The 18,092-nt window shown below is 41.3% G+C and overlaps 1 protein-coding gene and 1 long non-coding RNA gene across 6 annotated transcripts in view; one reads left to right on the forward strand and one right to left on the reverse strand.

Moving 5' to 3' along the window:
* Window positions 1–18,092, reverse strand: part of DLGAP1 (DLG associated protein 1) — a 360,663-nt gene that overhangs the window by 22,668 nt on the left and 319,903 nt on the right. For all 5 annotated transcript variants that reach the window (XM_060775114.2, XM_060775115.2, XM_060775112.2 and 2 more), the window contains 2 exons: window positions 7,081–7,454; window positions 4,272–4,360 (listed from right to left, as the gene is read on the reverse strand). In XM_060775114.2, coding sequence (XP_060631097.2) covers window positions 4,272–4,360; window positions 7,081–7,454 — 463 coding nt within the window. The remainder of the gene's footprint in view (window positions 1–4,271; window positions 4,361–7,080; window positions 7,455–18,092) is intronic.
* Window positions 1–18,092, forward strand: part of LOC132774736 (uncharacterized) — a 40,778-nt gene that overhangs the window by 6,848 nt on the left and 15,838 nt on the right. The window lies entirely within an intron of this gene.

Below are 18,092 nucleotides of genomic sequence, written 5' to 3' on the forward strand. Positions count from 1 at the left end.
AGTACTGGCAAATTATTATTAGGTTCTCAAAGGAGTTTACATACAACTCATTGGCCCAACTTTAAACATATAGATTTTTTCATTTCTTAGGGAATATTCAGTTGTTGAAATATGAGCAAGTTCCTACAATTTGTAAAACTCATCACCAGGTACATTGCATCCCAACTTTTGGAGGAAAGATGTGGTATAATTAAAGTTAATAACAATAATAACACTAGTAATGATAGTGACTGTGAAGGTTTGATTGTACCTGAGTTGAACACTATTATTTTACTGTATTGTATTTGAATACAATACAACAAAACATCTCTTTTTCCACAATGCATTTTCCTACTTAATAGTGCATATACTTAAACCAGTCTGGCACATCCTGTGATCCATTGGGCTAAATACTGCATATGTATCTTTTCAGTATCAGGCAGCCAACAAATAAAGGAGATTAATATTTGCACTGTAGAATCAATGCAGTCTGGCACCATGTAAACTGCCATGACTCAATGCCATGGCAGTTAAAGTGGTCATGGTAGTTAAAGTGGTGTCATACTCCATTAATTCTGCAGTATAACTGCACCCTGAGTCTTCTCATTTATTTTACTGGCTATCTACCTCACTTCAACAAGTCACCCTCTGTGCACCTGAGAGGAAGGCAATGGCAAATCTCCTCTGAATTAATCTTGCAATAAAACCCTAGAATAGTGTCACCCTACATCAGAGTCAACTTGAAGGGCATACTGTAACACAACGACTACAACACAAATACTGGAGGGAAGGAAATTCCTTGCTTTATGGTTCACTGAACCTTTCCCAAAAGAAATGTCTTTCCTGTATTTCCACATTCTATATTACAGATTTACCATTCTTAACACAGCAGCAACAGTTGCTTAATCAGGCCAGCACAACCTGGAGAAGAGAAGGTTGAGAGAAGACATGAAAGCCATGTTTAGATATATAAAAGGCTGTCACATTGAGGAGGGGACAAGTTTGTTTTCAGCTGTTCTAAACACTAGGGCATGAAACAATGGATTCATATTGCAGGAAAAGAGTTTCCACCTAAACCAGTGGTTCTCAACCTGTGGGTCCCCAAGTGTTTTCGCCTACAACTCCCAGAAATCCCAGCCAGTTTACCAGATGTTATGATTTCTGGGAGTAGAAGGCCAAAACATGTGGGGGCCCACAGGTTGAGAACCACTGACCTAAACAGTATGAAAAACTTCCTGACAGCAAGAATTCCATGGAACATGCTGCCTTGGAGTGTGGTGGAGTCTCCTTCTCTGGAGGCTTTTAAAAAGAGGCTGGATGGCTATCTGTCAGCATTGCTTTGATTACGCATTCTTGCATGGCAGAATGGAGTTGGACTGTTTGACCCTTGGGGTCTCTTCCAACTCTGCACATCTATGAACTTGTGACACAACAAGCTGAATGCAGCCTACCAGTCAAACACAGGGATTTGACAATCCTGTGGTTGATTGGATCTTGGGTAGGTAGAAGATAAAGGGCATAATGTTCAGCTCTGGCTGCACCACAAAATGTTCCTGGTGGGATGCATTCAGCTTAGTGAGTTAATAAATACATAGACCAGCTGTAGAAGCAAAGCCTTGGCAGACAATTCAGTTTTGGATTGATGGCTGTTGATAACAGCTTCATAAATCCTTCTTATATGGTTCTTATGGTAAGGATCCTTACAGCTTCCTTGCCTATTATGCTTTAAACCTCAGTAGCTTTGTGCTCATTCATGCCCTACAGGCACGAGGTGTAATAATTACAACCTCTGAGAACTATGACAGTTACCTGGCCTAAAGTGCACAAAACCATGAAACCATAGACTGGCTAAACCAGTACAGAACACAATACAGAGTCTGTTCTTAACAGCAACAGAAGGTTTATTTGCATGCATTCATCTCCTTGTCTCTGCTCTTGTAACCCCCTTTGAGAGCCTTGTTTGCATTTTTAGTCAAAGGAGATTTTCCTTCTGCACAACAGGTGCTGAACAACCTACAGATGGTTCTGATTGTATTAATTATACACTATCTTGTTGCCTTGCAAATATAACTGCATATACATTTTTATATATAGTGGCTATGGTTATTGGTGAACCAAATAAAACTGAAATGGAACTCATCTGAACTAAACTTACAGGTATTTCACTGCTGCTGCCTAGTTCATTATTATCATTTAGAACAGATGGTGACTGCTGGATTCATCCCAGAGAACAAAAGAAATAAAGCAGGTAACACAAAACTTTTTATTCAGTTGGCTAACACACCAGAAAGCACCTGTAAGTGTACAACTCCTTACTGGATAAAAACATGGCCCAAGATATCCTTAGAAATCACACCTGTCCTGGTAATTTTAATCTTAAACTGAAACCATAGCATACAAGAAAGGGAGTGAATTCTTCCTTTCCCAACTACAATTCCAATGAAGATTGCTTCCCGCTGCTTATCCTATGAGTTTTAGGAAATAAAATTTTACTATAACACATTGAACAATATTTTCAGTTTCTGAGAACAGGTTGCTTTTTAAGACAAATCATATGTGATGCCAGGAGTTTTCTTCCTAAAGCTTGTGACTGGGGGGCAGAGGGTGGAGAGAGAGACTTATAAAGGTAAGGTTTCCCATTGACATTAAGTCTAGCTGTGTCCAACTCTGTGGGGTGGTGCTCATCTCCATTTCTAAGTCAAAGAGCCAGCATTGTCCAAAGACACATTCAAGGCCATGTGGCTGGCATGACTCCATGTAGCGCTGTTACCTTCCCACTGAAGCGGTACCTATTAATCTAATCACATTTTCATGTTTCGAACTGCTATGTTGGCAGAAGCTGGGGCTAACAATAGATCAATAGGTACCACCCCATTGGGAAAGTAACAGCGCTCCATGCAGTCATGCCAGCCACATGAACTTAGAGGTGTCTACGGACAACACCGGCTCTTTGGCTTAGAAATGGAAATGAGCACCATTCTCCAGAGTCAGACATGATTGGACTTAATCTCAGGGGAAACCCTTTACCTTTACCTTTACCTTACTAGTTCCTAGTTATCTACGCAACTGTTATGCAGTCTTGCACTTTTTCCCATGCCCTTTTCTCATGTCTACAGCTTTGCACTTAGCCCATTCCCAGTTTGATTGTTTACTGCCTGACCGCGTTTATAGTAGCTTAGTGCCATCAGTTGATGAGAGCTGTTTTTAACTGAGTGTTAGTTGATATTTTATATGTCCATACATTGTATTAACTGTATTTTATATTGTTTCTATTTTATGTTCTGTTTTCATGTAACCTGTGTTGTATGTAAGCCGCCCCAAGTCCCTCCGGGGAGATAGTGGCGAGACAAAAGAATAAAGTTATTATTATTTTTATTATCTCTAACATGGCACTACTTTATGGTTGTATGTGTTTGATGTGGAACAAGCAAGTTCCTCTCTTGTTGCGGATCTATTTCTTGAAGAGAAATGAGTTTTAATTAATTCAGCTGTATTGTCAAAATGTATGATACACCGACATTTCAATAGGAAGATAAGCATTTTGTATACAGGAGGAACACATCCTATTCAGCTTCAGTCATCAATCAGTAGCTCATTCCTTTCTGAAAGTTCATGATTTGTTAGAATGAATCTTTCTGGTAAATTAGAGCAACAGATCCCCCTGTATTACAAATATTTGAAATCACAACATTTAAGGGCTGTACAAAATAATGGGTTTAGTGGATCCTAAAGCCAATACTCACCTTTATAAATACCACAATAAATATGAGAATCCTATTTATACATTACATTTAAGTTTAGTCATTTATTTTGTGATGTCATAGCTTATTGTGCTAGGGCATGTATAAGAGAGTGTCAAGCAGAACTAAGGCAGAGTTTCCTATTCATCTGCAAATACAGTTAATATAGCCGAATCCAGACATCTCTTTTGAGCAATGGAAACATACATGTGGTGAAAAGTGGATTCATATTATGTAGCCAAAACACCATTTGCTCTTAACAGACTACCACCCAGAACCTGTGCACAGTACAGACACCTGTGGAAAAAAGAAATGTTTGCCTATGTTTGAAAGCTCTGCTCTCTACAAACATTTGCTTTCTATGTGTGAATCTAGTGACTGTGAGAAATGTCTGAAGAAGGTTTATGTTTATATGTGGGAACAAATAAGTGGGACTTGGCCTCTTGTGTTAGTGTCAACATTAAATTGCCCCTCCCCTCCCACCATCAATATTATTGGCAACTACTAAAAACAAGCAGAGGACATTTAAATATCAAATCAATATTTGCTTACCACTTCTCCTCCTCTACTTGAACACCTATGGATTGGAACTTACTGGGTGTTCTGGTTTCACTAGAGCTAGAAGAGTCTTCTCCATCAACCTAAGGGAATCACCAAGTAGAAAAAGAATTATTGTCAAGGTGGAACATTATTAAACGGCTTTAGTGTACATTGAGGCTTTTCCTAAATGTTTACTTTATGAAGTTTCACATCATAATGGTGACTTTTTACACAAAATGTGGGACTACCTTCTTTTTCCTTGTCAATATCTCCAGAAGACTACTTAGTTTACTCCCTATATTATCTCTTGTTTTGGATAAACTTATGCCAGAGATTGATCAGATTTCATGGCGGAATCTTAAGGAGACATGAAATCCATATTACTATGTATAGTGTATTGATGGTTACTGGAATTCATGGAAAGTAAATGTGCTATTTGTTTCTCCATACTTATAATACTACAAGTATATTTTATATATGTCTGAAGTCTCTATAACAACTTTATAGCAGGTGTGAAGGGCGGGCAGATGAAAATCTAATCTCTAATGCCAGATAATGGGAGCTGGATAAGTGTCCACTCTCAAAATAGCACTGGAACGCCTGACATTTCTCTGATTACTGAAATTGTGGATGTTATTTACTTAAGTACATTGAATTCTTCCTATCTAGTTTACAGCAATGTAAATATAGATTTGAAATATAGTGTGTGTGTGGGGGGGGGGGGGAGATTAACATTCTATAAAAAGTTTACTTAAATTGGGGAGACCACATGCTTCACATTCAAAAGGATTCAGTTTCAATACTTGCTGTCTTCAAGTAGGTCTAGGAAAAGTCCTACTTGCATTATTGTTGATCTGTTGCCATTCAGCATAAATATACAATACTGAGTGAGATGGACAGGTGACCAACTAATTACAACAAGCATAGTAAAGTTGCTATGTTTTATACATGCTTTCATTAAAAGTATGTTAGACAGCAATTAATAATTCTAGTTCTAATGAAAGAAGGAGATACTTAGACAGGTAGCCCAAAAACTAACTTCTAAGCAACTTCCAAGCAAGACTCCACATCCACCAAGTTTATGAGAAACCCTGGACTAGCTGTTATCTGTCCTCAGCCTGAGTTTTAACTAAATTTTACTTGATTTCAGTCTCTCTTCTTTTGCTTCACAGAAGACTGTGCCAGTGCAATAAGGTGAGAAACATGTGCTCCCCAATATCACTTTTGCATCAAGCCTCTCTTGACCCTTCCCTTGCATATTTTTTCAACTGAAAATGGAGGATCACCATTCCTGAAAGTATCTAGGAGCAGAGCTTCTCCTCTAAAGCAAGGTGGAAGCCTTAATGAAAGTGCATGAAAGTCTGGGTATTCTCCTGTTTTCACAACATCCAGCCACATCTAGCTTTGAACAATGGCATTTAAAACTACATTTTGGGGAAAGCAGTGGTCAATAGTAGTCCTTTAGGAGTAGGGAGCAAGTCCATACTCAACCATAAATCTCACTCAGTGGCTTCCCAGACTAGCATACATGATGGCATTTCTGACAGACTAAACAAGCTGGAAGAAAAAAAAAGTCATTCCAGTGTTCTTGGAGTAAGTGAGGAATTAATTATGTTACAAAGCAACATCTGGAATTTGTAGCTTAGGAGGCACTAGAGCTTTCGGTCTAAGAATTCAAAACAACAAATCCCAGCATTTCATAGCATGGAACCATGGCAGTTAAAGCGGATTTACAGAATCACAAATATGTAATGTGAAAGGTTCCTTGTCACTGTTCAGTTACTCAATTACAATGGCACATAACTCAATTACAATGACACTGCACGCTCTATTGTTTTTACTGATTTTGCCATTACATTCAGTGATATATGGGGATTATAATTTATGAGTAACACTAGTGCAAAAAAGTTTACTTAGGATTCTGTGTGGTTGGGTATGGGAGGAGGTCTATAGGGGTGACACCATGAGTTAGCAGATTGGGTGACACCAAACCTTAGCTTCTTTTTATTCTTGCTTCCAATCCTTTCCTCTTGTGATGTATCTTTTAGATTATAAGCCTGAGTACAGGTATTGTCTTAACACTATTTTTAAAGCTGCTCAGAGAGTGTTTTCTCAACTAAAGAGTGGGTTTAAAATGTTTTCAACGAATAAAGAGAATATGAGAACTCTACCACACAGTAAGGGAGTTTCTTATGTCTCAGATGGAAACAGCACCCCATGTTACCCTGCTTCTCCTCAGAGACAGTGCTAATTCTCATACATTTGAACCAGATCAAAGTTTAATTTATATTATACAACCATGATTCAGACAGATCTTATCCTTGTGCCCTCCCTGCTGATTTAACAACTAAATGGAACAATGCTGCTGCATTCAAGTGAGTAACAGTTGTTATGCACTGCATGAATAAGCAGTGACAATTCAGCTAAACTGGTAGAAAACATTTCTCTGGTGATAGCGCAGTGTAAATCATTGCTTTACACATTCTCTTTCAGTGATTTCATTCATGCTTTCCTAACTCCTGCTGCGTTATGAATCAGAGTTTAGGCCTCTGTGTGCTAAGTCAAATAAAGGAGAATATATTAAACAGCCAGAGGCCCTGCTAAAGCCTCACATCTGATATGTTGAAGATTAATGAATGAGTCTTCACAGGCTTAAACAGAAATCTAATTGCCGCTCAGTCTATCTAATTTAAAAGTGGAAACAAGAAGTAATCAAAACAAATGGATTATTAATAGCTGTCCTATCTGAAATTGAAAAACAACAACATAACTCTCAAAATGAATACTTAAATATAACCATATCAATACATGCTATTTGTACCTGTATTCCAATGGAAAGACATCTGTTTTTCTTGAAGTGATCTCTCTTTCTGTCATCTGCTGTGACGGTGGCAACGGTAGTAGTGGTGGTGACTGTAGTGGTGTTGTTGCCTATATGCTGACTTGCAGGGCCATGGATCTGTGCGTTGGCTGCCTCAATAGCAGCAGTCAGGGCTTTCATACTGTCCAAGCTTTCTGTGGAGTTGCTAAGTCCTGACTGGCTGATGATATCTCCCCGTTGTCCATGTCCATCCATGTAGGCATCTTGAGCGGATTCTGTGCTGCTCTGGGCTGTGATGGAGATAAAAGGTTTGGTGGTGGTTCTTGGTGGGACAGGAGGTGGTGTCTTCTTATATGTGGTGATGCAAGAGGAAACTAAAAAAAGAAAAGAAATCTTGGTGTAAGTATAGCTAGTATGGCGTAGTGGTTTGAATGTTTGACCATAATACTAGAGAACAGGGTTCAAATCTCCACTTGGCTATGGAAACCAACTGGGTCACACTGGGCAAGTCACACATTCTCTTAGCCTCAGAGGAATGTAAAGGCAACACTTCTCTGAGCAAATCTTGCAGAGTATAAATTGTATAGACAGTCTCCAAGTTATGAACAAGATAGGTTTTGTAGGTTTGCTCTTAAGTTAAATTTGTTTGTAAGTCGGAACAGGTACATTTTTAAGTGTAACTCCAGTATCTATCTATCTATCTATCTATCTATCTATCTATCTATCTATCTATCTATCCATCTATCTTTGGATAGTATTAGGAAGGGTTAACACCCCTGTGGTATTTGTTTTGCTGTCTGTGTCCCTGTTCAGAAGATTTCACCGCACTTTCTGTCCCTGTGACAATTGTATTTTGAGAAATTTGGCTTGTTATGGAAACAAGAATTGGAGATAAAGCTTCAATGGAGACACTTTTCCCCTTGGCAACTCTTTCAGGAGTAAATGTCCCTTCTGAGGGATAGATTTCTCTCACTTCCTGTTGTCTCACTCCCGTTCTTGATTATGAGTCGTTTGTAAGTCGAATGTTTGTAATTTGGAGACTGCCTATAATAGATTTGCCTTAGATCGCCGTAAGTTGGAAATTATTTGAAGACACACAACAGTGCCAATAAAAGTTGAAGTACTGGTTTTCCTTCCTTTAAATCTTTCTTTAGCTTCCTTCTCCTATGTTTAACTTTTTAACATAAAAGCGGAATTGATACAATTTAGCTATGTGTTGGCTCAGCCTGGGGTTCACACTGGGTAAGTCACTGGGCAAGATGCTTTTTTAAAAAAATCTACTTGAAGATGGAAATCATTTCCAGTTCAAGATTCTATCCCTTCCTTCCCTTGAACTGAATACAAATTATTGTTCATTTCTTGTTGTTTAGAAAGGTCTTTTGTGGGCTTAAAAAGTAGCACAGGGAGACCCAATAACACTGTGAAAATACCTCCATGTCTTCAAGAGGGCATTTGGGGGGCAATATTTTTTGTAGGAATAGGTCCAGAGGGGTTTGCCTGGCCTCTTAATGTGGCTCCCTAGCCTTCTGCAATTGCTCACCAATTCCAAATTATATAACAAAATACCAACTGTTTAATAAGCAGCACACAGTCATCTTCTACTTAACAGAAGGTGATGAACTAAAGCTAACATGCTTATTATGACAGCAATAACAGGGAACGTAGAAAAAATACATTTTGTTTTAAAAGTGCAGCAATTAGGTTGTTCTGGATCTCTCAATATTATTTTCAGGTAAGGATTACGTTTATTAAAAAAATAACCCAATGTTTCAGCAAATTTGACGTGCCAAAATGAGAAACCAAAGAAAGGCACAAAAGCAAGACTGTTTGAAACAAGTTAATACAAAATCCTTTCTTTGCTTGAGTCATATTTGTATAAACTGACTGTACTGATCTCAGAGACAGATCGAATGCAAGGAGGGAGGACCCTGAGGCCCTTCATTACTGGAAATGATGCAAGCGACTTGCCACTCCTTTGCTGAAGTTACAACAAAACTATGCTTAAAAGCCACAATGTTCAGCACATGTTTCTAAATGTCAAAACTGACCAGAAGCCTTCAGGGACTCAAGCCACGGGCAAGCAAGCAGAATGCATGCCTTGGTTTTATTTCCAACTGCGTCAAAGAACTTAGCAACTTGAGACATGGCAACCCTTCGTTCTTCAAAAGGCATTTTCTTTTATGCTAATGGTAACATTTGGGAAATAGTTTTACCAACAGAGTTGAGGAGAATTGTGCTAACTTGACAAATTTTGTTGTAGAGCCAATGGAGTGTGCCAAGGGTTATAATTATCTGTTCACGGCACAGAATGGACAATACGTATCACTGTCGTAAAGACAAAGAGAAGTTGATGGTAACAATGATAAAAGCAAACATCAAAAAAACCCAACAAAAATAACTCTGGTGCAGATGTATGGAGAGCCCTTTGCACCTTTCCTAGTCTCAGGGCCCTTCCACACAGCCCTATATCTCAAAATATCAAGGCAGAAAATCCCACAGTATCTGCTTTGAACTGGGTTATCTGCGTCCACAGCCAGATAATGTGGGATTTTCTGCCTTGATATTCTGGGATATAGGGTTGTGTTGAAGGGCCCACAGTGACAGTAAGGTCAGAAAAGCAGTAGTTTCCTTCACACAACTGTATTAGTCATCTTTCACAGTATATTCTTCTGTTTTTGATATCCTACTTTTCTCTCTTGATTGAAACTCAAAGTGGATCACAACGTTAAAAACAATACAATTAAAAACCTACATAGTATTTATTAAAGGTGAGCTAAACCTATAATAATTAAATCAAGTCAGTTAAAATCACTTTAAACAAACAAAAATGGTTCAAATATTTAAAACACTATACCGCACTCCCTGGTTTGTGCTTAAAAGTGTTGTGCTTTAAAAGTCTGCCTGACTAAAAAATGTTTTAATACGTTCAATAGCTCTTTACCTGCTACAGATTCATCCTGTGTAACTCCAGGATTTGTAGTTTGTGAGGTATTTCTCGTCACAAAACTCTAGTGCACCACCAAGCTACAAACCCTAGTATTATGCAGAATGCAGCCATAGCAGTTTCAGGTCACAAGAGCTGTAAAAACTGTAACGGTGACACCTGCATAGCTTCTGCCTGTACTCATACAGGATGATACAACTGTCCACTTATCTGTTGTTGGGTTATAATATTCCACTGTTGCCAAGTTACAGGAACCATCATCTCCTCCAACTACATATAAGAGCCCATTCACAGCACAAACCCCTGCATTTCTCCTACACATGTTCATATTTGCAACTCGTTTCCATGTATTGGTGGTGGGATCATACATTTCAACGCTTTTTCTAACTAAAGGCCCGTCATGACCCCCTACTGCATACATAAGTTGTTTAAGACACCAACACCTGCTCCACTACGACTAATGCCCATTTCTGCAACATAGGTCCATTCCTTTGTATTACTGTTATAGCAGTAATACTGTTATACTGTTATAGCAGTGGATCCAGTAGATTCCACTGGATCCATTATCAAACCTCGTAAAAACTGTAGTGTGAATGAGGTGTCTTTAAACAAAATTACTTCAAATGTTAATCTCTATGCTGCCAGCTGGCCTTTTTTTCTGGCTGTACATTTCTTGAATGAAACAAAAGGGTTTGGCATGTTCTTCAACACTCTTAGACTTCTACCATGAAACAAAACAGTGTTATTGGTTCAGGATCCTCCCTCTTTCAATACATATTAGTACTTTATGCACTTGTTGTGGACATTGGGCTCCTTCTCATGCTTGTTACTTGCATTGCAGATGGGAACATTAGTCCATTTCTTCTCCTTTTAAGCCTCCTCCCATATTCTTTGATGCATGAACAGATTCAATTGAACATCTTTATGAAGAGTTAGCCCCTTTGATTACTCAAAATATATCATTCTGAAAACACTGGGGCATAAAAGAAAGACCTAGAGTTGGACCTAAGTCTCCACATTCGGTAGATCTGGGAATCACATTGCCTGGTGTGTTATTGTGGTACTTAGCTGTAAAGTATTCAGATCTCATGTAGCTTACTGAAAAGTAGTGGGTCTAGCACTATCTCTCAACCAGGGCTAACGTGAGGATACAAAAAAATGGTGGGGAGAGATTATGTGTTGTCCCGAGTCTCTTTTGAGGAGAGACAGGCTAAAAATTGAAGCAATGAACAGACGTACGCAGAGCAGAGAGAATATTCTTCACAATAAGTAATTCACATACAATACTGCTTTGTTAGAAGTATATTGTATTGTAAAATTAAGATAAAATTCAGTTCTGGAAATTGTGTAGAAATTTGGTCTAACTTTAAAATGTTCTGGTAAACAGAAGAAGTTATTGGTTGCTGCAAACTGCATTTTTAATCCCCTTTGTTCCTTCGCCCACATGCTAGGTGAGGCTATCTATCATCACAAGAAAAAAACACACACACTTTGACATGGAATACATTTGAGTTTGCTTGAGCTGCATTAGCAAAGATAATAAAAATTACTTATGGTCCTTCTATTGTTCTTAACGTGTCTAAATAAGCAGCCTTTATCACATTTATGTGACCTGATCAAAGAATATTTATGTTAATGGAAAAAAGGAGGTTTCTTCCTGCAACTAGTACTGTATTTCCAAAGAACTTAGTCATACAACAGGAATTCAGAACAAGGAGTGCCAACCATCAAGTGGAGAAGGAAGTAGAGGTCTAAAATATTTTTAAGCTCACTTAATAACAAGAAGTAATACTGAATGTGCTTTGGAATGGCATACATTATCTAAGACGTATAAAAAGGAATAACTTGCAGCTATGTTATATTCATAGCTAGCTACTCTAAGGACGCTTCCAGACAGAGTCCAAAATACAGGCCCTGTCGGGCTTTTACCTGAGGCATCCAAATCATGCCTCAGGTAAAAGCGAATTATTTGGGGCAAAGCAGGCAAACACTTAATTTGATTACCCCATTCATTTGATACATCATTAGACCTGGGCCTTCATGAAAGGCCTGGGTCTAATGGAGTATGGGGCCTGTGGGGACTGACCCCGGGAGTCCTGGAGTCAGTCCCCACAGCCCATCTTGGTTCTTCAGGTTCCCCACCTCCTCTCCAACTCCCCCTCCCAAAAGTCCTTAAACTAACCCCCCCAGTGCATCATTTAAAGTATTCCTGACAGATGGCCATCCAGCCTCTGTTTAAAAGCTTCCAACAAAGGAGCTTCCACCACACTCTGAGGCAAAGAGTTCCACTGTTAAACAGCTCATACGGTCAGTAAATTCTTCCTAATGTTCAGGTAGAATCTCCTTTCCCATAATTTGAACACATTGCTCCTAGTCCTAGTTTCAAGGGCAGCAGAAAACAAGTCTGCTCCCTTTTCTGTATAAGACCCATTCACATATTTGTATATGGCTATCATGTTGCCTCTTAACCTTCTCTTCTGCAGGCTAACCATACTCAGTTCTTTAAGATGCTACCTACAGGGCATCTTGATCATTTTAGTCGCCCTCCTCTGGACACCTTCCAGCTTCTGAACTGTGGTGACCAGAATTGGACACAGTATTCAAGGTGAGGTCTAACCAAAGAAGAATACAAAGGCATCATGATTTCCTTTGATCTAGTAGACACTATACTCTTTTTGATGCAGCGCAAAATCCCATTGGTTTTTTAAGCTGCTGCATCACTCTGTTGGCTCATGTTCGACCTGTCTACGAAGACTCCAAGATCTTTCTCACATGGACTTTTGTCGAGTCCTGGGCAGTCTTATATCTTGATTCCTCACCAGCAGTTGCTTTTATAAGTGTGTGAGGTGGCCTGAGGAAGAATGCAGAGTACTATAGAAGGGGTGGGACATGATCTTCCTAATGGTGAGAAACACCCATGTAAGATTCCTGAAAGGATTTGGTTGATGCATGAGATAACCAGGAAGAACTATTGATTTACTGTCAAGTTATATAGGTGAATAGGAAGCATGTAACATAAGGTTATATGATATCTATTTACTCAAAGTGTGAAGAACATGAAATGTAATCTTTGGATATTCCTGGCAAATGGATAAAGAATGGGCTAATTGGTTAGAAAATATGTTTGTACTGAGAGTTATTGACAGAAAATATTATTCTACCTGGTAGACCAAAGGCCTCAGGTCTTTGAGTTTTTGGCAGAATTATCTACTATCATGAACAAGCGGATCTGGATATTATCAGTGTATATATATATATATATATATATATATATATATATATCTATATATATAATAAAGAAGAGTGTTTGTTTGTATAAGACAGAGGAATTGTGGAGGGCGGTGTATGTGCCAGCGTTCTGATTGGCTGCCGCTGTGGTGCTATTTGCATATGGTCTCTGATTGGGCAGCTTCAATAGGAGCCCCTGGTGGAGAAGAGGGTTCATGGCAGAAACGGTGCATGACAGAAGGAAATTTGCATATGGTCTCTGATTGGCCAGCCTCAAATCCAACATTCCGAGATGAAAAAGAGAGGAAATGAAAGGCCGGGGGCTGAGTCAGAACACTCCCAATACAGACCGAAATAGGCACACAGAGCCCCCATCACCCACTCGACATCCTACTGCAGTTTGGAGGAGGATGAACCATGGATGATGGGACTTGCAGTACCACCACTCACATTCTGAGACCGCTGTTAACCTTATCCAATAACTGATCAGGACCAAACTTCGCACAGAGACCTCTCATGGCCCACTTTACGTCCTGGTGTGGTTTGGCTGGGGATGGACCGTGGATTATGGGACTTGCAGTACCATTGCTCATTCTTCAGACCACTGCAACCCTCATCCAATTACCAAAAAATACCAAACTTGGCACACTGAGTCTCCATGACGCACTCTACATTCAGGTGCAGTTTGAAGGAGGATGCACCATGGACAATGGGACTTGCAATACCTGCACTCCCTACCTAAGACCATTATAACTGCCAACAATGATGGATCAGGACCACAATTTACACAGAGAGCCCACATAATCCACTCTACATCCTGGTGCGGTTTGGAAGAATTTGAAAATGGATGATGGGACTTGCAGTCACTTCACTCACTTTCTGAGACCACTGAGATCCTTGCCAATGACTGATCAAGACCAAACTTGGCACACAGAGTCCCCATGACCCACTCTACATCCTGGTGCACTTTTGAGGAGGACAGACCATGGATGATGGGACTTGAAGTACCACCACTCCCTTCCCAAGACAGCTGCAACCCTCATCTAATGTCTGATCAAGATCAAACTTGGCACACAGAGCCCCCATGACCCACTCTGCATCCTGCTGCAGTTTGAAGGAGGATCGACTTTGGATGATGGGACTTACAGTACCATCACTCACATTCTGAGACCGCTGTTAACCTCATCCAATGTCTGATCAGGACCAAACTTGCCACATAGACCTCTCATGACCCACTTTACCTCCTGGTGTGTGTTTGGCTGGGGATAGACCATGGATTATGAGACTTGCAGTACTTTTGCGCAATTCCTGAGACCACTGCAACGCTCATCCAATTACCGATAAAGACCAAACTTGGCACACTGAGTCTCCATGACGCACTCTACATCCAGGTGCAGTTTGAAGGAGGGTGCACCATGGACGATGGGACTTGCAATACCTGCACTCCCTTCCTAAGACCATTACAACTGACAACAATGATGGATCAGGACCACAATTTACACAGAGACCCAGCATGACCCACTCTACATCCTGGTGCGGTTTGGAAGAATTTGACAATGGATGATGGGACTTGCAGTACCTTCACTCACTTACTGACACCACTGCCACCCTCATCTAATGACTGATAAAGACCAAACTTGGCACACAGAGCCCCCATGACCCACTCTATATCCTGCTGCTGTTTGTAGGAGGATGGCCCATGGATGATGGGACTTCAGGTACCTTCACTCACTTCCTGAAAATAATGCAGCCATTATCCAAAGACCAATAAAGTCCAAACTTGGCATACAGAACCGCCATTACCCACTTTCTCTAATAACCCGGGCAACGCCGGGTCCCCAAGCTAGTATATAATAAAGAAGAGTGTTTGTTTGTATAGGACAGAGGAATTGTGGAGGGCGGTGTATGTGCCAGCGTTCTGATTGGCTGCCGCTGTGGTGCTATTTGCATATGGTCTCTGATTGGGCAGCTTCAATAGGAGCCCCTGGTGGAGAAGAGGGTTCATGGCAGAAACGGTGCATGACAGAAGGAAATTTGCATATGGTCTCTGATTGGCCAGCCTCAAATCCAACATTCCGAGATGAAAAAGAGAGGAAATGAAAGGCCGGGGGCTGAGTCAGAACACTCCCAATACAGACCGAAATAGGCACACAGAGCCCCCATCACCCACTCGACATCCTACTGCAGTTTGGAGGAGGATGAACCATGGATGATGGGACTTGCAGTACCACCACTCACATTCTGAGACCGCTGTTAACCTTATCCAATAACTGATCAGGACCAAACTTCGCACAGAGACCTCTCATGGCCCACTTTACGTCCTGGTGTGGTTTGGCTGGGGATGGACCGTGGATTATGGGACTTGCAGTACCATTGCTCATTCTTCAGACCACTGCAACCCTCATCCAATTACCAAAAAATACCAAACTTGGCACACTGAGTCTCCATGACGCACTCTACATTCAGGTGCAGTTTGAAGGAGGATGCACCATGGACAATGGGACTTGCAATACCTGCACTCCCTACCTAAGACCATTATAACTGCCAACAATGATGGATCAGGACCACAATTTACACAGAGAGCCCACATAATCCACTCTACATCCTGGTGCGGTTTGGAAGAATTTGAAAATGGATGATGGGACTTGCAGTCACTTCACTCACTTTCTGAGACCACTGAGATCCTTGCCAATGACTGATCAAGACCAAACTTGGCACACAGAGTCCCCATGACCCACTCTACATCCTGGTGCACTTTTGAGGAGGACAGACCATGGATGATGGGACTTGAAGTACCACCACTCCCTTCCCAAGACAGCTGCAACCCTCATCTAATGTCTGATCAAGATCAAACTTGGCACACAGAGCCCCCATGACCCACTCTGCATCCTGCTGCAGTTTGAAGGAGGATCGACTTTGGATGATGGGACTTACAGTACCATCACTCACATTCTGAGACCGCTGTTAACCTCATCCAATGTCTGATCAGGACCAAACTTGCCACATAGACCTCTCATGACCCACTTTACCTCCTGGTGTGTGTTTGGCTGGGGATAGACCATGGATTATGAGACTTGCAGTACTTTTGCGCAATTCCTGAGACCACTGCAACGCTCATCCAATTACCGATAAAGACCAAACTTGGCACACTGAGTCTCCATGACGCACTCTACATCCAGGTGCAGTTTGAAGGAGGGTGCACCATGGACGATGGGACTTGCAATACCTGCACTCCCTTCCTAAGACCATTACAACTGACAACAATGATGGATCAGGACCACAATTTACACAGAGACCCAGCATGACCCACTCTACATCCTGGTGCGGTTTGGAAGAATTTGACAATGGATGATGGGACTTGCAGTACCTTCACTCACTTACTGACACCACTGCCACCCTCATCTAATGACTGATAAAGACCAAACTTGGCACACAGAGCCCCCATGACCCACTCTATATCCTGCTGCTGTTTGTAGGAGGATGGCCCATGGATGATGGGACTTCAGGTACCTTCACTCACTTCCTGAAAATAATGCAGCCATTATCCAAAGACCAATAAAGTCCAAACTTGGCATACAGAACCGCCATTACCCACTTTCTCTAATAACCCGGGCAACGCCGGGTCCCCAAGCTAGTATATAATAAAGAAGAGTGTTTGTTTGTATCGGACAGAGGAAGTGCGGCGGGAGGAATATGTGGCAGCGTTCTGATTGGCTGCCGCTGTGGTGCTATTTGCATATGGTCTCTGATTGGCCAGCTTCAATAGGCGCCCCTGGTGGAGAAGAGGGTTCATGGCAGAAACGGGGCATGACAGAAGGAAATTTGCATATGGTCTCTGATTGGCCAGCCTCAAATCCAACATTCCGAGATGAGAAAGAGAGGAAAGGAAAGGCCGGGGGCTGGGTCAGAACACTCCCAATACAGACCGAAAGAGGCACACAGAGCCCCCATCACCCACACGACATCCTACTGCAGTTTGGAGGACTATGAACCATGGATGATGGGACTTGCAGTACCACCACTTACATTCTGAGACCGCTGTTAACCTTATCAGGACCAAACTTCGCACAGAGACCTCTCATGACCCACTTTACGTCCTGGTGTGGTTTGGCTGGGGATGGACCATGGATTATGGGACTTGCAGTACCATTGCTCATTCTTCAGACCACTGCAACCCTCATCCAATTACCAAAAAATACCAAACTTGGCATACTGAGTCTCCATGACGCATTCTACATCCAGGTGCAGTTTGAAGGAGGATGCACCATGGACGATGGGACTTGCAAAACCTGCACTCCCTTCCTAAGACCATTATAACTGCCAACAATGATGGATCAGGACCACAATTTACACAGAGAGTCCACATAACTCACTCTACATCCTGGTGCGGTTTGGAAGAATTTGACAATGGATGATGGGACTTGCAGTCACTTCACTCACTTCCTGAGACCACTGAGACCCACACCAATGACTCATCAAGACTAAACTTGGCACATGGAGCTTCAATGACCCACTCTACATCCTGGAGCAGTTTGGAGGACGACAGACCATGGATGATGGGACTTCAAGTACCTACACTACCCAATACTGCTGCAAAACTCATCTAATGACCAATCAAGACCAAAGTTGGCACACAGAGCCCCCATGACCCACTCTACATCCTGCTGCAGTTTTGGAGAAGGGTGGACCATGGATGATGGAACTTCCAGTACCTTCACTCACATTCTGAGACCTCTGCAAACCTCATCCAATGACGGATCAACACCAAACTTGGCACATAGACCTCTCATGACCCACTTTACGTCCTGGTGTTATTTGGAAAACTTTGGAGATGGATGAT

This window comes from Anolis sagrei, chromosome 4, assembly GCF_037176765.1.
Source record: "Anolis sagrei isolate rAnoSag1 chromosome 4, rAnoSag1.mat, whole genome shotgun sequence".
In the NCBI taxonomy this organism is placed as follows: domain Eukaryota; kingdom Metazoa; phylum Chordata; class Lepidosauria; order Squamata; family Dactyloidae; genus Anolis; species Anolis sagrei.